We start from the raw sequence: 24509 nt of genomic DNA, 5'->3' as shown, positions 1-24509 counted from the left end.
GTGTACTGTGTGTGTGTGTGTGTGTGTGTGTGTATGTGTGTCTGTGTATCGATTGCTAGGTTGTGTGATGGTGTAATTGTGTGTGTTCCATCACAGATTGTTGTACTTTGTGTTGTATGCGTGTTAAGTCCCTGGCAGTGTTGGTAGTGAGTGTTTGACATGTGTTTATATTTTTACGGTTGTGGTATTGTAGTTACGAGTTCATAGGTTTTATGTGTATTTGTGAGGCTGGGCCTGTGCTGTGTTGCCACACGTAATTATTTGTTCTTGACGAGTGGTGTGTGTGTGCTGGCAGCAGTGTGCATGCTGTGTGTATTTGTTACTGTATGTGAGCGTGTGTCACTGTACTGTTACGTGTGAGTATAGTCTTCGCACCCCCCTCCCTATGGTATGTTATGTGCAAGGTCAAATTTATATATTTTACAATTGTAACAGGTGAGTGTGCATACTTACGGTTGTTGTCATCCTCTTCATCAATGATTCTGTTGTCTTTGTCCCAGCCGGAGCAGCAGCATGAGGTCTAGTAGTGGTTCCATGGCGGTTCCGGGTGAGTATGGCTTCCTGGAGGTGAGTGTCTCCATTTATCCTGTTCATTTCCGCCTGGTGGTGGTCCAACTGTGGCGGTTATGTTGGTGGTGTGAAACCTCGTAATGAGTCCCGCGAAAACTGATGGTGGCTCCAATGGACCGAGGCAGTCTGACTGCACTGTTGGTGGCGGTGAGCTGTGGCAGATTCTGTATGCGTCATTGCCAGTGTCATAATTTGGCGGTCTTCTCCGCTAGCCTGCTGGAGGTCAGACGCCAAACTCATAATGAGGCCCTAAATGATAACGATATGAACTTGCATTTAACCTACAATAGTAGCACCGAAAAGGCAGAATTCTTAGACCTCAGGATCCATACTTCAAGCAACAAACTGTGCGCTAGTCTTTTCAGAATAAGTACGGCAGGCAATTCTTTATTGCATGCCCGCAGACCCTGACAAACAGCATCTCATTTAAGGAACTATTGCATAATTGATCTCACATTTCAGAAAGAAAACAGAATTTGATAACCAGGTTCATAGACAGTTACATGTCTAGACTCTGCATTCAGATTAGACCGACTAAATGGCCATGACACCACTAAATAAATCTCAAGCACATTCAATTCATTAACAGCTACAGCATCCAGAGGAAATATTAGCAATCAGGTTTATTGGAAAATATCCAAACTTCACATTCAAATGTACCAAATCACTCAAACATATCTTGAGTAAGAATGCCATCAATTAACTCAATGAACATAGGGGGGGCAACATCAAACATACCTTTAGAGTTTTGTGGATGTGTAAGCTACAAAGCTGGTAAGAATTGTACCAACATGAAGACCTATATGGAGATCAATCAAACATACCCATGCAGAATAAACAAATTCATTAATTTATCACTAACGTTACAGCATGTGTGCTGAGCTGCACATGTAAGAAACTCTATTTTGGTAGAACCATCCATTCCATGAAATTATGAGTTATCCAACCTATGCAAGTCATCATGAACCATGATAAACAATATTCTGTCTCCTAGACAGTTCAATGAGGTACCCAGGGACAAGAGTGATTTTTTACAATTATTTGCCATTGATCAGGTTTCATTTAACATTAGGGGAGGTGACAGAATACTGAAATTACATAGACTGGAGTCAAGATACGTTATTTAGCCGAATACAATGACACCCTCCGGTCTTAATTTTGTTGAGAAATTAGCAGTTAATTGATGATAATGCCTCTGTTCCTATCTGCATTGCACTTTAGCATCAGACCATGAGACCAGATCATTGCATTTGGATATAGACAGCTGATAAGGAGTCCACAAAGTTACTGTCTACTTTTTGGTCAGTGACCACTGCCTTCAGATTTTTCTCCTAAGACTATGGCTAATAGTTAATTTGGGGACTTACGCTCTTATAGGAGCACAATTAGATTTATTTTCATTTGTTATGCCTACACAAAACAAATCTGCCACCGCAGACTTTCTTCCTTTCTATACAATGACTATTGAGAAGGGTTTCATATCTTCCTTTTTATCATCCCCTCTCCCATACAAGCTTTAATTGGTGATGATAATATATTTTTTCTTGTTAAACTCAGGCGGATGTTTGGAAATTGATATATAGAATAGTGTGCCTAAATGGTAGGCTTTCATGATACTGCAAGGGCTTTGACTTCATACTCCTCTGCACAACTAATGCACATAATTTTATTTTATTTTCATTTTTATGTTTACAATAATGATTGTGAGGGGTGACAAGGGTAGTCATGCTGACAATCCAGTTTGGGCATAACTGTATTTGAAATTTAGCAATAACTCACACAACTAAAACTGGTGATTGCTAGTATCTATGCGATAGTATCACAACATAGTTTTGTGCAATTAGTGAGGGTACTGCTAAACACGGAGACATGATTTTAAGGTGGCATGTATGTTTCACTGTTATCTTCAGAGCAGATAAAAGACTTAAGAGGTGACATGCCATTAAAATATTGCTGTCAACCCCTTTCTGGGAGGGCACCCTAGAAACATGTACATTGAGATATGTTTAGCATTTTGCTTATGATTATACTATCTGAACATTATAATCTATATTGCAGCCCTCTTGGGTAAGAAGTACTAAACAGCCATACCACTCACCAATATAAACTATGGGTTTATAGTGAATTTGGTGCCAGGTAAAAGTATGTACTGGACTGCATGAATAGAACAATTATGTAAGTATTTATATCACAGATATTGTAACCTGGTGACCATGACACTGAAACAATCTACATACTGTCAGCAAACTGTGAAATTGTAAAATTGTTAATTATCTCTATTCACAATGGCACTCTAGATATATAGATAATGAAATGTGCTATTTGGATCCTTCCTGTTTGTCTACATGATTTGACAGCAGTTTCTTGTGAAGTAGTGGTAGACTGTGGCCAAAACACAATATCTAGTGTCATGGATGTGTATAACATGGAGTTTCAATAGGAGCATGTTATTAGCATATTACAATGAAGTCGACTGATGCACTGCACAGAACTAGAAAACTACAATGTATTGTGATATATTAACAACAGGTCATGTAATATTGAATATGAACTTGTAAGCTCGAGCATGGTATACATATGTTTAATTAGAACATTGGGACAAAGCCATTTAGTAATATGGCACACCCAAGAATACCAACACAGTGCATCTCTTGTGATTCTTATTTTATGTTTGCATGGAACACTTTACATTTTGATTTGTTGTGCCAGTTTCCATCCTTGGACAAGCCTAGTTGTAGCCATAAAATCAGGATGATGCTTTAAAAAAAGAAGACAAGCAAGAGGTTTTCATTTCCCATCAACCATCAGTAGGATATGCCATCACAGCATCCTGCACTACTCCCCCTTCCCAGGGCCTACTTAATGGCAGCTGCAACACAGACACCCAGCGGGCGCACCAAAGGCAAGCCCATCTGCACCCATTCACACCGGGACCACGGCCAGTGCCAGGAACTCTGGTCTGATCACAGCCAGCGATAGTTCACAGCACTCCTTATGTGCAAGACCCCAGAAGTTTCTCCCCAACTGCTACCATGTTGCAGCTCACAATACAGTAGCAGGCAGTAGGAGCTCTTACCTGCACCTACTGCCAGTTCTCCAGAAGCCAACTCAAATACTAATAATGTCCTTAACACCCCCGCCCAACACACATGCCACACAACCACCAACACCTATAACCCCACCCTACACCACGCACCAGAGCAAACCCACATGTCAAAACTCACTCTCATGCATGCTTCTTGACACACAATCCCTCAGAAAACACAAACGAAATATGGACATGCTGAGCAGCGATGCACCCAACATCCTCTTCATCAAAGACACCTGGCTGAACCCCTCATTCGCTTCTGACCTTGCCACGGCAATCCCAGCGGGCCACAAGATTGCTCTACGGGACTTCCGTCACAAGCCAGGAGAATGACTCACTATCATCTACTAGGAATCCATCAAATGTACATCATCCACAATGAACTCCACCCCATGCCTGGAACACCTGCACTACAAGAAGCATATCTCTGAAAACGTCACTCTAAATGTAATTCTCACCTACCAATCACCCAGACAACAAGCCACATTTAACAACCTCATCACCAACTTCATTGCTCCACTCACCATTGTCTCCAGTGACTGCATTCTCCTCGGTGACTTCCACTTTTCATCGGGAAGACCGAAATGACCCCTGCTCCACAGCACTCCTCGAAAGCTTGAGCAACATCAGACTCACCCAGCTTGTCTTAGAACCAACAAACACAGCAGGACACACACTGGACCCCATCTTCACCACAAGTGACAACATCAAATACAACTCCACCACACTGCTCACATGGACCAACCACTCCATCATCCACTTTCAAATCAACACAGCTCAAATCAACACCCCTACCAGGTTTAGCATTTCAAGCCACAGCTGGGGAACAATCACAGAAGCAGACTGGCTCAGTACCCTTAGAATGGGTCAACCTATGCCTACAGACATTCTCGAAAAGAAAATCAACAACTTCAACAACTGTATCAAGAACTGCATGGACTTCCTTGAACCCAAGAAATGCAACAAGCAGAATAGATCAAACAGCAGGCCAGCTCATACACCAAAGACCTCAAAGACATCAAACAACACTGTAAACAGCTAGAAAGGAAATGAAGAGCCAGTCACAACACCACTGACAGGACTACTTACAAGGCTGCACTCAGACACTATCAGTAGCAAATAAGAGACACCAAGAAAAAAACACTAGTGCACCACATTTAAGGAAGCTCCACCAGCTACAAGGAGATCTTCTTGATTGTTAAGAATTTTACCAACAGCAACTTTGCATACCAAACCAATAGAACTCATTCCTAATCTACACACCACCAGCCGAGATGGCTACCTGAATGAGTGGACAACTCTCTTCAGAAATTACACAGGGGCAATCATGTGTACCATCCACTCAAGAGGCCCAATTGACCCATACCCCACTACATCTACAGCCTGGGAACATCACCAATCAGCACCACCCTGGCCCACATCTTTAACACCTCCTCACGTCCACCACTTTCCTGGATGAATGGAAACTTGCAGAAATCAATGCTCTCCTCAAGAAGCCCACAACCAACCTGACCCATCTTCCTGCTCCCCTGTCCAGTCAAAGAGATTGAGAAGACCATCAACAACCAACTCACAACCCACCTTGAACTAACGTCATCTAGACAACACCTTCAAAGAAACCACAGCACTGAAATAGCACTCATTGCGACCACTGACAATTTTTTAATTATCCTGGACCGAGAAGAAACAGCAGCCTTCACCCTGCTCCACCTCCACGCCCTTCAACACTGTCTCCCATAAGACCCCATTAGATTGGCATACAAGGTTCTGCTCTCAAATAGATCTGTTCCTTCCTCGCGGAAAGAACCCAGAGGGTCAGACTGACAACTTTCACACCAGAGACCAAGAAACTGAGTGTGAAGTCCCACAAGGACCATCCCTCAGCCCCACCCTTTTCACCATATCCATGACACCACTCAGCAAAGTTCATCTGATCATGAGACATCACCATCATCTCCTACACCAATGATACCCAACTCCTCCTCTCCCTGACGAATAAGACAACCACCACCAGAACCAACTTCACCATCTGCATTGCTATAGTGGCACACTGGATGTGAACCAACTGCATGAAGTTCAACTCCAACAGAAGTACTGGTATTCAGCAACAAACCCTACCCATGGAACTCTACCTCCTGGCTATTGGAGCTAAGACCAACACCCACAGATCATGCACGAAATCTAGGGATCACTTCTTGAGTTGTGCAAGAAGCTGAACCTGGCTCTTTGTATAAGCATCTTGGAGGACCACACATCTACACACGTGCCCACGCACTCAGATACCATCTCAGGTGATTAGTGCGGTATACAAATCAACATAACATAACACAAACACATATATACACACACACATGCATACACACCACACAGTGCGGGGGAGAGCAGGTGGCAAGATGTTGTGTATGGGAGATGCAAGGAAATCCTTTACAAAAAAGGGTGGGAAATCATTGACAAGGAAGGGTGGGTTGAGCTACAGGCCAGTAGTGTAAATTATTCTCCTCTCAGGAAGGAAATAAAGGTCATGGGGATGTAGGAAGTATTTCTTCAGAACAGTTACAACAAAAACCATAGCGGTGCAAGATTACTCTCTCCATGACTGCTTCTCCGAGTACCTGCAATGCATGTGGCTCTACTCCATCCTAGTATCCAATACTTGATGTCACTACTTTGTCTATACTTCTTGTGAATATGTGCTGCCTGCGGTTGTCAGCCATGCACCACCTGTGGCATGGAAGAGTTGATAGAGGCAAAGCAAGCAGATGAATATGACACAGCTTAGCAGCATGGCTTATGCCTATATCCCAGCCTGCTACACATCCCTGCTTAGCACAATTCAGTACACAGGTAGGCTCAGTAACAAAAGGTTCCAGGCGCATCAAGGACATTCACAAGGGGTGCAGGCCTGCAAGTCCTGATTTTCAGCAGCCAGGTAACCAGCAGGGGTGGGGTGCTTCACTGAAAGCAGCAATGAGCTGCATTGTTTTATCAGTGGTTTGCATAAAATATAATCAGTGCACTATGTATCCCTCAATGTGCAATGCTGTATAAGGCAGACCAATGGCCGTGCAAGAAAGTGTGAAGCTTTTTTCACCACCTGCAGTAGACCTTACTCTTCATGTTTTACTAATGAAATAGCTTTCCCTAGTGACAATAAAGGGTGTTAAAAAATAATATCTGTCAATCCTTTCTCCTGAACAGCCTCAGCTCCTCTCTGATCCCATCCTGACCATGTTTCTCCCCCATTAAACTACCTTGTTTGTTCATTGTACTGTTATCGGGTTTTCTGTAAAAAGCTTCACTGCTCATGTGGTTAGGTTGACACTAAGTAAATACTACAAGTAAATAAATTAATTGCTTTATTGACTAATTAGGTTACTTAGTGCTTCGCTCTACCATTAATATGAGCTAAATGAAAGGTATTGCCAATAGAAACAAGCATTTGTAATGGAATGGGTCTTGCATTTGCTTGAGTTACAGCAATTGGCATTGTAAATTCCTAACTGGACTTTTCTTGCCACATGCATTGAAAATGAAATGTAAAACAGTTGATAGAAGCAAGCCGATTCAAAGCACCACCGCCAACTTGAGCGCAAGAGTTATTAGATCCCTGCCTGAATATCTAGAAAGGATCACGGCTGGGATGTAAGGCAAACCGAAACCTCAGGAGGGGGCCATCACACGCTGTAACAGGAGGAAGCATGACATAGTGTGATGGCCAACAGAAATGTTCAGGAATGTTCACTTAGTTAATATGGCAGGGGAGGGAACTCAGCACACAAAGGAGGAACATTTCTCAAAATTCACCAATAAAAATGAAGCATTTAAGACAAGCACAACAACGAATGAATAGCAAGAGTAGGCGTGGTTAAAAGCCCGCAGAGATATTACAACAGGCTCTACAGTGCTTACTCACTTGACTCTAAAGAGGAATATTTTCATTTTGCATGAAACATATAACCACAATAGTTTAGACTTTGAACTAGTTATCTAGGGGCTATTTATTTCATACTATGAGCATCACTTGTTTCATTGAAAGACATGCAAAAAGGTGGATTGGTGCTTTCAACTCATAGATTTGAGAATCTGAATCATATTCTGTAGAAAATTTACCTTTTCTGAGTAGATACACCAGGTTTTTCCCCATTGTCTGGACCCTATTTTTTGCTGAACTTAGAACTCTGTGCACTTTACAGTGCCTGTGCTCCTTTTTAGGCATGGTTACATTGGCTTGCCTCTAAAAGATTGAATGAATGAATGTGTTAGCTTATAGAGCATGTGGCTACTCCAAGGAGTACCCCAGCTCTCTAGCAGCCACACAGAAGGTATCACTCCCTGTAGCTAGTGTGATGAAAATAGGTGGGTTTTAAGAGCAGAGCTTTTCTAAATTGCTGTTCAACAGCAATGACATGGAGCATCAGAGGAAACTGATTCAATTCTTTACTTGCAATAATTGAAAAAAAATGCCCTCCCTGTCTGGCCTGGCAAACCCTAGGTATCCTAATTAATACAGGAGAGGCAGACTTAAGCTTTTTGGTTGGCTGGTAGTGTATAGACCTATAAATAAGTTACCTCGCTCCGAGCTTGTAGTAGGTGTGATGGATGGAAACAAGAGTCTTTAAAAGAATACTTTTTTAACTTAAGGCCAATGCAGGTTCTGCAGAAGTTGTGAGATCAAGTCCTCCTTAGGAGGGTCCAAAATGAGGCGCGGTGCTCCATTTTGTACCACTTGAAGTTTTATTCAGGAGGCAGTTGAGAAATGTTATTAGCAAGTGAAGCAAGGGAAAACAGGCCTCAACTTTTGCAAGCATCTGGAGTTCGAAAGATAAGTTATTGTCCCACCTTACACCCAAGTTCTTCACAATTTTGTTTGGAGCTGGAAGCAGAAGGAGATCACTTCACTAGCAGTAATTGCACCTGTGCGCTTTCATTTGACCAAATAAAAGAATCTCTGTTTTCTCTGGTTGCATCGCACATGGTTCTAAAACAACAAATGCAGGACACCATTAAGGCATAACTTATTTAATTTGCCTATAAGCCCTTAGTATAAGGTATAGAGATGTTCCCAGGGTCTAGACGTTAATGCCACCTAAGGACTGCTGCACGTATTGTGTCACCAGCTACAGTGGCATTGAGAACATGGCTCCAGGTTTACCCTCTGTAGCTTGACAGCAGCAGCAATAGTCCTGCTGCACGGACCTGTCAACATCACCCTTTTAACAAGAAAGAGTACCTGATTTTACATAATAACTAAGTACTCCCTAAGCTCACCTTGGTATCCATAGGGGAGGGTGCATATTATTTAAGAGTGAAACATGTATTACCTTACAAATGACATGCTCCCCCAGTGACTGGGCCCAAAACAACTTTGTCACAACATTGTCACTACTAAACATTTCACAAGGACCAACACTTGTTGTATGTGACCAGGGATTTATCACAGCTGGCCTCAAAATGTTCCTGGGTCCTGCTCTACTTTCATTGAGCTTTTTTGATTATTTCTATCTAAAACTTCATTTGTCCGGTTCCCCTTTTTTTGATGTTTGTCATTTTGGAATAATTTTCTTCATTAAATGTTTCTTTATTTTTCTAAATTGGTTTTGCATTTTTATTGATTTATGTTTTTACTTTATTAACGCCTGTTTTGACTTTAAGCCTGTCTGCTCTATGCTATTGGTACACAGAGCTGAGCGCAGGATAATTTAGTGACTATGATGGTTAACAGTTGTTAGAAATGGGTTTTTTGGTTGGCAGTCAGGTTACCTTCTGTCCAAACAAGGAACCTCACTCTAGTCAGGGTAAGTCACACACAATCCAAATTATCCTGTGCCCGCCCTCTGATAGCTTAGCACTTAGCAGTCAGCCTTAACTTAGAAAGCAATCTTTAAAGTATTTGTGCAATAAATCATGCAAAAACACAGTAGAACACCACAAATACGGTGTTTTGAAAAATATATCAAAATTGTCTGGTAAGATGCAGGTCAGAACAATCAGGATTCAATAAGTACACGTTGAAAAATCATTTGGAAAATGATATAAAGAGTATTTAGTTCTTAAAAAAGCAACACATGTCTCTTGCAAGCACAAAGTACCGGGTTTGCATTAAAATTCTCCGCAAGGGACTGCAGAGGAGGATTTGCGTGGAAAACGGGGAGGTTTGTGTCGATTTTTCCGGTGCACACAGATGATGTGTCGTTGAGTTTTCACGCAGGGCAGACTTCGCGTTGATTTCCGGCACGTAGACTGGGATTCTCTTCGGGTTGCGTGGTTTTTGTGCACCCCGGGGGTGATGCGTTTAAATCCTGGCCATGCAGGACAAAGTCACAGGTGTTGCATGAAAATTTCTGCTGCACGCATGAAGTCGGGCTGCGTCGTTCAGGTTTGGCTTTGCATCGATCCAGAAGGCCATGCGTCGAATTTCCAGTCACAGCGCTGGCGATGCATCGATCTTCTCATTGGGAAGTTGGGCTGCATCGTTCCGGATTGGCGTGCCGTGATTTTGTCACCACGAGGCAGGCTGTGCGTTGTTTCTAGCAGGCTGTGCATCGATTTTCACCACACAAGGAGTTCTTAAGCAGAGATTAATTCTTTTTGGTCCTGAAACTTCAGGGAACAGGAGGCAAGCTCTATCCAAGCCCTTGGATAACACTTCTCAGCAGAGCCAGAGGACAGCAAGACAGCAGGGCAACAGCAGGGCAGCAGTCCTTTGCAGAAAAGCAGACAGGTGAGTCCTTTGGGCAGCCAGGCAGTTCCACTCGGAAGGTTGCAGGTTCTGGTTCAGGGTTTCTTCTCCAGTGGTATCTTGTCCAGAGGTGCCTGAGTTGGTAGGGTCAGAGACCCTGCTTAAATACCCACATTTGCTTTTGAAGTGGAAGAGACTTCAAAGATTGGCTTAGAAGTGCACCAGGTCCCCTTTCAGGTCCATCCTGACTGCCAGGGTCCCAGTAGGGGGTCTGACAGTGCTTTGTGTGAGGGAAGGATTCTGTCCTTTGACATGTAAGTGTCAGGCTCTCCACCCTCCCAGCCCAGGAAGACCTATTCAATATGCAGATGTGTGCAAGTGTGACTGAGAATCCTGTGTTTGGGGTTTGTCTGAGTGGATTGCACAAGGGAGCTGTCAACTAACCCAGCCACACATGGATTGTAAGGCACAGAAGGATTTAAGTGCAGAGAAATGCTCACTTTCTAAAAGTGGCATTTCTAAAATAGCAATATTAAATCAAACTTCACCAGTCAGCAGGATTTTGTATTACCATTCTGGCCATACTAAATATGACCTTGTTACTCCTTTCAGATCAGAATCTACCACTCAAACAGTATATGAGGGTAGCCCTAATGTTAGACTATGAAAGGAGCAGGCCTCACAGTAGTGTAAAAACGAATGTAGGAGTTTTACACTACCAGGATATGTAAACTGCACAGGTACATGTCCTGCCTTTTATCTACATAGCACCCTGCCCTATGGGTTACCTAGGGCCTACCTTAGGGTGACTTATATGTAGAAAAACTGGAGTTTAAGGCTTGGCAAGTACTTTTAAATGCCAAGTCAAAGTGGCTGTGAAACTGCACACACAGGCCTTGCAATGGCAGGCCTGAGGCATGGTTAAGAGGCTACGTATGTGGGTGGCACAATCAGAGATGCAGGCCCATTAGTAGCATTTAATCTACAGGCCCTGGGCACATGTAATGGACTTTACTGGGGTCTTACAAGCAGATTAAATAAGCCAATTGGGTCTTAATCAATGTCACCATGTTTTAAGGGAGCGTATGCACTTTAGCACTGGTTAGCAGTGGTAAAGTGCACAGAGTCCTAAAACAGTGTGCAAAAAGTGGAGGGAGGCAGGCAAAAAGTTAGGGGTGACCACCCTAAGGCTGTCAGGTCTAACAACCATGATAAGAAGTGTTATTATTCTTAAATATTAGCCCATTTTCTATCATATTCTATGAAACAATCATTCCCCTAATGAGCCAATAATTTGCTCTCTGTGTGAATGACAACTATAACTATTTCTAGATGAAGCAGGTCAGTTAGGGGTTGATGTTCTGTGATCAGGGATGCCTTGCTCCAAATCAGAGTGCATCATAAATAGCATTTTCCACACACTAATAAGAAGGCATGACCTCAAAAGCATAGAAGTAGTACAGATGGTGGGATACTGCCATCTTGAAGCCCTACTATAGCCATGGTATGTGCAATTCTTCCTAGCTACATTTTCTCAGCCTTACCAGCAATAGGCTTCAATTGAGAAAAAGGCTACATCACTGTGTGGGTGCTGTACAGCCTTCCTGTTTTTTTCAGGTTTTTTTCCATGCCTAAAAAGTCTAATCCATGAACACTCTGGATTACCATCTTTTATTTTGCTAACCGACCACAGTTGTGTACTCCAGTGGAACTGGGAGCAAACAAAAAAGCCCCTAGTCCTGAGGGGGATACCCTACTTCTTACGCAGGAGTGACTGTGGTTTGATAGTGCCAGCTCTACTAAATATTCAATGCACAGCTTTTTTACTAGACTGATGAGGGAAGAGGTATAATGCCCCCATACATTGGCTCTTTGTTACCTCTGAAGTGCATGGTGCACATTACGTGCATGTAGCATAGCTCTGTGCTGAATATCATGGTGTGTATCCTTGATGGTGGAGGGGGTTACTACCTCACAAATGTGACAGATATCCTGCCCGCTATATTACGATCCCATTATAGCCTATGGAGATCGGAATAGGTTGGACGGAGTAACCTGCCTGCCAAAATGTGATGGAGTAACCTGTCCACCAGACTCTAAATCAGGCCCTTATTCCAATCAGAATTGGTGAATTCCATACAGTAGCAAATCTGCACTTGTTTGTAGAAGTAAATCTGCAGGAGCAGTTTTTCTAATTTTTGTGATTAGAACCTCACATGTGTAATAAATAGCAATCTATACAATTCTAAAGAAACCAGTTAATTTAGTAAGACAATGTAACAAAAGTAAATAAAGTTTCAAAATCTAAGAAGAGCCTCAGAAAGTCCATTTAGAACAATGTTTTACTTGTAAAACGGATCAATCCACAGTAGGTTACATGCCAGCTGATCTGGAATATCTTTCTACATGTGCTGCACCTCACCTTCTTTTGGATATATCAAAATACTTCTACCAATAAAATATTAGGATTTTGCGCTAGTATGTTTTACGAGCTTCTATTATCTGCTACATTATTGTACTCATGGGAAGAATCTGGCTGATCCCATTAGGTTACTAATGGTGACTTCTAAATGTACCCTTAGATTACAAAAGGCTTCCTAATTCCACTGAAGACTCACTTAGACCAGGCCACAAAATTACATCTACCACATCAAGAACAAGCATATAGACAGCTTTCTGTGTAATCGGCTTAAGAAACAAGATGTTAAGCATGGTAAGCTAAGCGAAGTAAGCATATGCAAAGATGCTTTAACTCTCCTGAAATCATCTTCTTAACGCAAGCTTAAATGCAGCCAGAACTTGACTGTGGCAAGATTTGAGGACATCTCTGGACTTTGCGTCGGACAACAAAATCCTTCACACATAGACTACCCGATAAAAGACACACTCTACAGGCAGTGCTTAATTTGTAAATAAAAATGTGCTGGTGCTCAAAGCTCTCCTCTATTACACGCGGCTGCTGCAATTGAATGTGCGAGTACGGAATACTGAGGCAGCAGAATCCTGAAGTCGTCTCGGGCCTCTTCAGTCCATTTACAGCCACTCACTGCCCCTTCAGCTCACTCTGTCAGCTTCCTGTTTTTCCCCTTCCTGGCGCTTTTTTGTTTTTCTCTTCCTCTGTCTTTCCCACATGTCTTTTGCTCGCAGTAAATGCCTGAGACAGAAAACTAAGCGCCGGCCTTCAAAAATAAGTGCCGGTGCTCAGCACCGGAAACAATAAGCACAAATTAAGCACTGTCTACAGGTATCCACCTCAAACTCAGCAGCTGCATGCTCAGATACCTAAAAAGAGGGTACTGTGACATTGCTAAGAGGTGGCAGCGATATACACATGCTTCAATGCAATGCAATATGATCCCACAACAATTTATGGTAACTATAAGGAAGCTAAAAGCACCTGTATTCCAGGAGCAATTATGTTGTTTTATATGCAATTTTTTATCAGCACTCCATAGAAAGTGAATGTCCTATTTAGGACAGATAAAAGGGAGCAAAGAAATTCACTTCATAATGCAACATATCTAGATTCTTTTGTTGGGTCCACATTAAATGTTAGAAATTATTTTTAACTCTTGACAACATGAGAAGCAGAAAGAGATCGACAACAGCTCTTTTCTAAACTATAATGTGGTAGGTTTAGAGTGCCCCATTTCTCTTTATTTCCAAAGTAACAACTTCAGCATGCAAACACAGGTATATATTGGTTTAATGTGGCAAAAAATAATTTGTTCAGAACATTAATTAGTTTGAAGCACGTTTCCATCAAATAGAAATGTGGAGTGTTATCAGTTGCAAAAACCCAGCCCTCTTTCAAGGACCAAAGTGTTCAAAGGATATAGAACAGCAAAGCAGGCTAAACACAACACAGTCTAGACGATGACTCTCCCCTGGATCAATCTATTATGACCTGTGGCAAATGTGGATTTTCTGGATTGTCACCACAGGTGTTTAGACTTTTTCTGGACCGTGTTAACATTGCTAAACAGTAGTAAAGTGCATGTGCTTTATCTCCAAATTATGTGCTCTTCATTGGAACTCCCTGTTTGCTCTATTTAACTTCCTTGTAAGTCCATTGTAAATGGTACTTTTAGTACACCTGTGACATGGAAAGTTAAACGTTAAATGTGGGCTACAGTATGTATTTAAACAACACACACATATGGCAAACATATGTTTAAGTCAGAAGTATCACTGTGCTCTGGCTAGGCTACAGTTTAATAAAACCCAAAAAATATTTCACTATTTAGACAAGGCTACACTTTTTAGGCCTAGGTGAAATTCAAGTCTTTGTTTTCTACTGCCACTTAGCAAAGGGATAGAAAAATGCTTCTAAGTTATTTGCAGCTTAGTTTTTTAAATCTGACTTGATATTGAAGTCCGGGTTTTGATAACTAAAGCATAAAATTAACTATGTATAAATGAACTTTAGGCTGCATGGGCCAGAACCACCTTAAAAGCACATTTTCCACTCATCACAACACCGAAGTTGAAATAAACATCCTTGGCTTGGAAAGTTTACAACTCTAACTCAGAGGACTTAGGCTTGCCTCTTGACCCAGGAAAAGCCAATAGATGTTACTGGCTGACCACTTAGCAGAGATTAGCTACTTGTGAGCGGGCAAGAACCCTTGGCAGCATAAAGAAAAGCTTTAACATTACCTATTTTGACTTGGGGATCCGAGGAAGGGCTTCTCAGATTCATTACCAGGACATGCCTAAACAGCCCATCCCAAGTCACAGTATGAGGGAAAACCACTTCTGACACTATTCACACCTCCAGAGCAAAAATACACATTTTTACCTATGAGAGTAAACTACTGTTGCTCAGAGGACAATGACTTGCGTCTGAACCCAGGAAGGACAATGGGTATTGAATTCAGACAAGGTATTAGCTATCTGTGAGTGGACAGCAACTGTTGGCAGAACAAAAGGCAGCTTTAGCACTACCTCTTTTGACTTGGAGATGCCAAGGGGAGCTTCTTCTTTTCACCCCCAGGACCCTCGTAGACAGGTTCGAGCCACAGTATGAGGGAAAACCAGATTTGACATTGCCAGTGAGGCGAGTGGGCAAGAATCTGAAGACAGGCCAGCCTAGTGGCAGCTGGGAGCTGCCATAATGAACCAGGAGCTCCTGGTTCACTTTACAGTAAAGCAAAAAGGGAGAGCTACAAAAAGAAGTGGGTGGGGACAGAGAGAAAATGTTAGGACTGGGGTAGACGTTTTCCAGTAACTGGCTAATGCAAAGGCTAAATCTGGTCCCTTTACCGCCTCAGAACATTCCTAAACCTGGAAAGAATCTATCAGAAGATGAAGACTACGCAGCACTGGGCAGTTTTTTCGCACATGTGGCTCGAAAACTGTAAGTTGGCAAGCGAGATTTGGCATACTCTCGAGTGATTTTTGTTCGCTACTCGCAAGAAAGGCACCAGGTGACATTTCTCCAATGCAGGTAGTCGCTACTATTCATAGTCAGAACACTGCCACTTGAGTAGAAAAACTACTCGAGTGGCAGCAAAATCAATTTGTGAAGCTGTCCCTTCTGGTGTACTGAATGCTGCTGTTTGTGCCGATTTTTAGGGTGATGTTAGATATGGGGTCTCTAGCGGCATGGCTTTGCACTATGTCCAAGTACGGACCCTCACTGTAGTCAGGATAAGGGAGTCACAGAACTAAGATGACTCCTGGTCACCCCTTGGTAGTTTAGCACGAGCAGTCAGGGTTATTGCAGAGGCAATGTGTAAAGTATTTGTACACACACACAGTAAAGACACCACAAAAGTACTCTACACCAGTTTTTAAAAATAGGCAATATGTATCCGAGTAAAACAAGATCAAAATGAAAAATATCCAACATTCACAAGTAAAGATATCCCCTTTTAAAGGTTTAAATCAGTCCTAATCCATAGGAATCAATGGTTGTATCTTTTTAGCATGAAGTACCTGGGATGCGTCAAAAACAAAGACGATGCGGGCCACAGAGGAGGTGATGCACCAAAAAGCAAAGCAATGCATCTGTTCCTTACTGCGTAGGGGAGGTGATGCGCTGGTTATTTCCTCACAAGTCAATGTGTTGGTTACTTACTGGTAGGGGAGGTGATGCGTTGTTCTTTCCTAGCAGGAAAAGCTAAAGAGTAAGCTCCTCCTACAACAGCAGCTCAGGAAGACCCATCAGGATATGCAGGGCACATCTCAGGTCCCTTTGTGTGACTGTCTAGAGTGAATTTACAAACAGCCTATCTGTCATTTTGACCCAGATGTGTATTCCACAGACAGGCAGGGGCACAGAATGGTAAGACGGAAAATGACCACTTTCTAAAAGTGGCATTTTCAAATGGGCAATTTAAAAAACAACTTCACCAAAAGATGTATTTTTAAATTGCGAGTTCAGAGACCCCAAACTCAACATCTCCATCTGCTCCCAATGAGAAATTACACTTAAAATATATTTCAAGGCAATTCCCATGTTATCCTATAGGAGAAATAGGCCTTTCAATAGTGAAAAACAAATTTAGCTGTATTTCACTATCAGGACATGTAAAACACACAAGCACATATATTACCTTTTAAATACACTGAACCCTGCCCATGGGGCTGCCGTGGGCCTACATTAGGGGTGACTTGCATATAGTAAAGGGGAAGGTTTGGGCCTAGCAAGTGGGGACACTTGCCAGGTTGAAATGGCATTTTAAAACTGCCCACACAGACACTGCAGTGCCAGGTGTGAGACATGTTTACAGGGCTACTCGTGTGGGTGGCACAATCGGTGCTGCAGGCCCACTAGTAGCATTTTATTTACAGGCTCTGGGCCACACATAATGCACTATACTAGGGACTTACTAGTAAATCAAATATGCCAGTCATGGATAAGCCAATCTCCAATGCCATTTAGACAGAGAGACCTTGCACGTTAGCACTGGTCAGCAGTAGTAAAGTGCCCAGAGTCCTAAAGCCAGCAAAAATTAAATGCAGTACACACTCAAAAATAGGTCAGAAGTAAAACGTCTGTGGATAACCCTGCAAAAGGGCCCATTTCCAAGAGGTGGAATGAGCTTCTGGCACTAAATCACAGCGCGAGCAGCGCAACAGGCCCATTTCCCCCTTTTCACTCAACTCCGTGGAATGTCGCAGCTTTTTTACGTACACAGAGTGATACTCTGAAAGTTCTGTCCAGCCCTAATGAAGACCCTCCTGGAGGAAAAATCCTTACTTCTTATTACTGCTACAAGGACTCAAGGGTCCTACTGGCACCAGCAATTAGAACTGCTCCCCAAATATCAAAGTGTTGGCCTACTGTTTACCTGTGTGAGGGACACAAAGAACAGACAGGCTCCTGACTCCAAGAGGGCCCAACTGCCTGAAGAGGACTAGACCAGAAATAAGGACTGGCTGAAATGAGACCTCATGCCCAGAAGCCTGTCCTGAGGAAATAGGGTCTCCTTGACTAACCAGAAGCATTCCCAGCAATTGGAGATTAATTCTGAAGGTAAAACTTTTGGCGTGTACTGGGGTCGGACTGGCCTATAGGGCAATCAGGCAGTGCCCAATAGGCTGGTCTCACAGATCAGTGTGTAAGCCATTTCTAATCAGTATGTAGGTGTGTTTTATGATTTTTACTGTTGATTTCCTTGATATAACCACAAACAATGCCTGAAACAAACACAAATGCCTGCAGTCCCGCATACCATGCAAAATGACTATTCAGTGTCTCTTTACTAGTTTAAAACTTAACTGATTTGCAAATGTGAGACACATTTTTAGCTATCTGTTTTGCCCGGGGGGGGCGCAATTTTGTTTTGTTGCACAGGATTATTTTTTGTCCCAGTACGACCCTGATGTGGACAACCTGCTGCTAGGGGTATCAAATCTCCATTCCATCTCAGTTAGCCTAAAACTCTGTTGGGGTGCCATCCACAGTCATTTTTTGTTTTCCATAGTGCTTTGCGTCTAATAAATTAAAAAAGTTCATATTGCTGATTCCCCTCAACCTATTTTGAAGTAGTGATGTATTTTTGCACAGTACATTTCTCTATTTTTCGAAATTGCTTTGAGAATGTTATTGTGTTATGCTCTTTACTTTAAAATTGTTGATACTGCTCGAACTTAGTTAGCATGTTATTCTTGATAGATTGCCTGCTGCTTGTGTCATAGCTACTAGGGGCTGAGCAGAGATTATCTCCAAACTGTGTGTTCACTTAACCAGTGTGGGTTTAATAAACTCTACAGGGGTACCTCCCTCTCAAATTCATAACATTATTTCTGACATGAACAAACCCGGAGTAAAAAGTATAGAAGAATATCTTTTTATTAACTGGTATATATATAAAGAAAGGGCTTAAAATGGGCGGCCCTGCATCTACACTTAAGCACAACAATAGCACGCGCTCTCTCCGGAACAGCTTGTCAGCGTTCATCAAGCTGCGCAGGTGACTGTGTGGATTTCTGACAATCTCGAGATCATGCACCCAGCTTCAGTCGCCGTCTCCCCTTAATAACTTGTATTCTGCCACTGCGTTCTCCTTCTTACAAACTTACAAATTCTCGAGCGGTAAACGTTTAAGGAAGGAGATGAGCAGGACTCGTGGCAAAAGTGATGCCAGCGTCAATGTATTGATGCAGACACCATCTCTTGAATCAAGCTAAATCGAAAAGAGCTGTTTTGGAAAAGCGGAAACGTCAGTGGTCGTGAAACTATACGGGAAAGTAAATGATAATCTTAGCAGTTTACTGTCTCCCTTTCACTTCTGCTTATCAGAATTATGAAGTGAGCCCATTAAGTGCAGTATTTCTATAGTGTATGATAAGTATGAGACAAATATAGTTCACACCTAAGAGCAAACGTTTACTTTCACAATTAGAGTCCCCGGGAAAATGAATCTAAAAAGTTTTGCTCAGTTGGGCGGCAACTCCTACACTGACGGTGTAATAGGTGAGAGTAAGCATTCTCACAGGGTCAACATCCAGGGGCTCTGCAGCAGCTCAGGCCAGGGGATTAGTTTACACTCGCACTCGTGTAGATACGTGGCACATCCCTCCCCGCCTCCGCGCCGCAAGCCCGTCTGGGAAAGCAGACACAAACATCCCTCCTCCGCATCTGGAAACGGCGCCCACGAACACCCACCCAGCATCTTACAAGAGGCGGCGACCTACTGCCATCCCACGCATCCAGCGGCGGTTTACCCTGCACCCACCTTCCTCACTCGCCGAGCGGTGTAGAGCCCCATCCCGTCCTGGACACGGGAAGACTTCAGGGAGAACCTATCGGGCACGTACATGCCCAGCATGCTGCTGCGCGGCGCCCTGAAGGTTGAAGGGTCGACGGACGCTCACCCCTCACCGGGGCCGCGAGAAAATGCCGAAGCGCGGAGACCGGGGACTATGAAAGAAAGTGGGAGAGTCTCCCATGTCTCCCCTCCTGCTGCTGCTAGCTCCCGGGGCAGGGGGAGGCTCAGCGGCTTAGGAATGAGGCTGTGCTTCCAGCCCATTGGAGGAAAGTTTACTGTCTTTCCCAAAACGAATGGGAACCGCGCATGGCACGCGCTGTCCAGGGAGGGTGGTGTGTTACCTGTGCGGGGGATGCCCTACACCAGCACACGAAGCTCAAGGTGACAAGCCGTGCGCTCATACTACGAAACTGCCATTTACATCCCCGTGATCGTCATGCATTTTCCAAGATAAAAGTGCTGCGTTTTAATGTATTTTCTCCAAATTCTTGTGCACAAAAAGTGCTCTACAATCTTGTCGAATGATGTGCTGCTAAGGACATCGATGCCAAGTACCTGTTTCATTTTATTTTTGTGCATAGCACGGTTGACAATTCTCGTTTCCTTGGATATTAAGGTTTTTATATTTTTTTTCTCCTCCGTGGCGCACTTGATCTGAATTTTTGTCAGATTTATAAACTTTGTGGCTTAGCTTTGGACTAAAAACATAGAGGTGAAATAACACAAGCCAAAACATTCAGAATGTATGATGCACTATGTCCTGTCATGATTGCAAACGATTCTTTGACAAGTTCTGCCATTTATCTTAGATCCTACTCAGTCCATTCAGGCCAAATGGCATAATAAACACGTTCTTCCATTTGTGGAAATTAAACAATGTAGTTAACAACTTCGTCATTCATTTTACATTATCTATCAAGAATTCCAGCTTATTGGAAAAAAATCTTCATATATTTTGCAAAGTGAACCCCGTGGATATTTGTGTATCATGAAGATCACATGTTTTTACAAATCAAGCATTCCTCCTAATGTCATTATACCCAACGACTTACCTGTTCGTATACTTCATCGATGCATATGTCACAAAGCATGAGTGATCCATTTCGCGTTATTCAAATTTTTTAATAACGGGAATTCTTCCGATATGGACATGTCATTACGTCTTCTAACAAGTGCATATCAAGAATTCATTAGCATTTTGCATGATTACCTCCTCCTTTCCTCCTACTGTAGAGCGACCACCATGTCTCTGTGTGAAGTACTCTGTGGTGTGGACTCTTTCTGTCTCGATGTAACATGGGGACCCTCATAGGTGGGGACATGCACCTACGTGCCGCTCTGTTCCGCTATGTCCCTTTCTCATTCAGGATGTTGTGAAACCCACTCACCTGTGAGCACTGAAGGTCCACCCCAGTGACCTGCAGGGGCTGTGTAGATGGGTTTTGTCTCCATGAGCCGGATATTGGTAGATGGGATTTGCTTTGAGAAGCAGGGTCGGACAGGCCTTTGATTTTAGCGGCCAATTCCCTTGTGGGTTGGAGCCAGAGTATAGATTAATGGGGTTACACCCCCAATAAATGTATTATTATTTAACAAATATTTGGGTACAGGAGCTTTCAGTGATGCTTGATAATGTGTCTGCCGGATTTCACCTGGGATTTTTAAATATTCAATCCGACTGAAATACATACACACGCTCTCCTTTCTGTTGAAGGTCTTAAAATATGTCCATTTACAAAATACTGTTTTAAGTATCCCTCACAATCCACACACCTTTCTCTTTCAACTGACCATTAAGACCCCTCCTGTGCTGCTTCTCAAACAATGATTAACATGGTATGCCTGCATGATTGTCAGAAAATCTGAAGCTTACAGGCCCCTTATTGACCAAGCTCTTGGAGACCAGTTTTGAAGGCTCAGGGCTGCTCTGGTGCCTTTGTCATTTCCCCCAGCTGCCTGTGGTTAATATGTAGCAGGAATTGGGGGGCTTTGAGAGAAGGAAAAACAGAGTTTGGGAGAAGGAAGGCAGAGAATGTGATTAGAGGGGAAGGCGAAAGAAGAGAAAAAGAGGGGGGGGGGAGAGGATGGATGGATGGATGGAGATTTTGAGAGGAGACAAAAAGAGCTGGCTGATTTGATCATTTTTACCAGGACTGCTTTTCGTTCCCCAGTCTGGCCTCTTGAGGAGAAGGAGATATGGTAATTCAGGCATGATACAGAGGCACAGTTACAAGCCCTGATCTAATAATCATTTCTTGATCTCTTTCGATAGACCATTCATAGTTAGATCTGTAATGGATTTGTGATTTATCTGCAAGGTAGCTAGATAATGACTAGTGGTGTACCAAAGGCTCCTGCAGCCCCCATGGTGTGAGGGGGTGTGAGCTCCAGGCCCCCCCTCAGCGCAGTGCAATGTGCACAGGCACCAGGCCCCTGACTGGGTCCATGGGAGAGGGGGCTCCCTCCATGGACTTCACAGGGGGGCCCCCTCAAGTTTCTTTACATCACTGATAATGACCAGATCCACCTAGCAGAGATGTGAAAGAAACTATGGCTCTGTTTTTTGGATAACTGTATCATGTTGGTACTTGGGACGTATTACTACAGTGCAAGATGCAGCACTGTGCTGGCATAAGAGTCCTGGTTGAACTCAAGAAGCGTGACTAATAAATTAACAGTGAACAAGTATTTTAAAGCCATGATCTTGAAATAAAATGCCATGGTTTTAGGCTAGTTTGAAACCCTATATGAACATATGTGTCTCTTAGAGAAGCTGACGTGGATGTTTTGGTATTTTTGGTACGATCAAAAAGTAGCATGTTGTTAATATGAAGTTCAGATAGCATATCAATTTATTCACCAAATTGAAAGGTAGCTCTATAAAATATAGCAAGTTTGTAGCCAAGTGGTGTTCAACACATTAGTACGATCACAAGTTGAGCATGACCTACATGAAAAGGCTTATTACAGTAGTCAGTTTTTGCACTAAGGAGTCAATAACATGTCATTGATAGCAATGCCATCACACCTTGTGTATTTCCCTTTCCTTTTGTCTCCTTCCAAATACCTCAAAGAGACTTTGTGAGCTGTTCCTATTACAAAATATCCTCTAAATATTGCTAATCTCATAATTCCATAATCATGACTTCTACCTCTGGATTTGTCAAAGTTCAGTGATATTGGTTTATCTGATACCCTCAGTTGGAAAAAGCGACTAGTAGCTTCTAGAGTGCAATAGCATGGAGTGGAGTGGCCTACAGTGTAATAGCGCAGCCTGGAGTTGTGTAGAGTGGCCTAGAGTGGAGTGGTATAGAGTGGACTAGTGCAGAGTGTAGTGGCATAATCTACACTGTCATAGAGTGGAGTGGCGTATTGGAGTAGCACAAAGGGAAGCAGAGTAGAGTGGAATAGTATTGACTGTAGTGGCTACAGTGAAGTGTGGTAGAGTTGCATGGCATTTAGTGGAATAGGGTAGAGTGGTGTAAAGTGGAATGGCACAAATTAGAGTGGCGTAGAGTGAAGTGGTGTAGACTGTAAGAGCATACAGTGGAATGGTATAGAGTAAAGGGGCATAAAGTGGGGGCAGTGGAGTGGCATTTAGTGGAGTGGTATACAGTGGAGTGGCGCACAATGGAATAGCACATAGGAGAGACTAAAGCTGTGTAGAGTGTTGTGGCATTAATTAGAATAGCATAGAGTGCAGTGGTGAAGAGCAGAGTTGCGTACAGTGGAGTGGCATAGACTGGAGTGTCTTAGAATAGAGTGGCATAGAGTGTAATAGCATACAGTGGAATGGTATAGAGTAGAGTGGCATAGAGTGGAGTGGAATAGAGTGGAGTGGTGTACAGTGGGTTAGTGTAGAGTGGAGTGGTGCAGAGTGGAATAGCGTACCATTGAGTGTCATTCAGTGGAGTGGCATAGAGTGGAGTTGCGTAGAGTGGAGTGTGGTACTTTAAGCAGGCGTAGCGTTAAAGTGGGTGAACAGATGTAGATGTAATGTGGCAGGAATATACACTAAGGAATATAAATGGTATTTTTTGGTAGTAGATGTAGATAGTTTAAGGGGTGTTAAAGTTATAAGTCTGAAAATACTTGTTATATATTGTGCTGTGGTATACCATGAAGTTACTGCAATATACCATGAAACCATATAAGACTATTTTCAGACTTAAAACTTTCTGATGACAAGGCAGTATATGATTGGCTAATGGCTGTGTTTACAAAATGTCCAGGGCACTCATGTAGTTTTTAGCACACTTTGACTGTGTTCTGGGTTAGGGTCCTAGATATAGGTAAGTAGTAGGTTTTATTGTTGTTCCCTACCTATTACCACTTTACTAAAGTGGTAAAAGGTAGTGACGTTTATTTATATTTTTGTATATATTTATAAACAGTTTAGAGAGAACCACAGTAGTACCTAAAAAGTACTGCAGTAGTTACAGGAAAAAAATATATTGGGAACATTAAAAATGCTGTAGTACACTATAATAATTAAATATAGTGTAGTACGGTGTATTTATAATCTTGTAACAAATTGCATTTTTGAAAAAAAAAATATCAGTACCCCAGTAATTTGGAGATATTAACATGGTACTCTGTACACATTTTTGTAAAGATTAAAATAGGTAAAACATTGAAAATATTGTAGTACACTATATTTGTTAAATGCAGTGTAGTACAGTAAATGTTTATTTTTTTACAAATTCATTTTTGTAATTGTTTTTAAGTACCACAGTACTTCCTTGATATTACTGCGGTACTCCGTGAACGTTTTTATAAATATGTAGAAACTTATAAATTATTATCCGTATTTATTGTAAAGAATATAAATCATAGTATCTACCTATATCCAAGGCCCTAGCGCAGAAAAAGGCAAAGTTTACTTAAAACATCATGACTGCCTTTAACTTTTGTACAGGCAGTCATTAGCCAATCAAATAATGCATTATAA

The 24509-nt window shown here is 42.5% G+C and overlaps 1 protein-coding gene across 2 annotated transcripts in view; it reads right to left on the bottom strand.

Moving 5' to 3' along the window:
* Window positions 1–19806, bottom strand: part of PRDM5 (PR/SET domain 5) — a 690485-nt gene extending 670679 nt beyond the window's left edge. For both annotated transcript variants that reach the window (XM_069242565.1, XM_069242566.1), the window contains exon 1: window positions 19526–19806. In XM_069242565.1, coding sequence (XP_069098666.1) covers window positions 19526–19618 — 93 coding nt within the window. In that variant the 5' untranslated portion in view covers window positions 19619–19806. The remainder of the gene's footprint in view (window positions 1–19525) is intronic.
* Between the last annotated feature and the right edge of the window lie 4703 nt (window positions 19807–24509).

Source organism: Pleurodeles waltl, chromosome 1_2, assembly GCF_031143425.1.
Source record: "Pleurodeles waltl isolate 20211129_DDA chromosome 1_2, aPleWal1.hap1.20221129, whole genome shotgun sequence".
Classification (NCBI taxonomy): Eukaryota; Metazoa; Chordata; class Amphibia; order Caudata; family Salamandridae; genus Pleurodeles; species Pleurodeles waltl.
The sequence above is the reverse complement of the archived record's forward strand: the minus strand, read 5'-3'. Positions and strand labels throughout refer to the sequence as shown.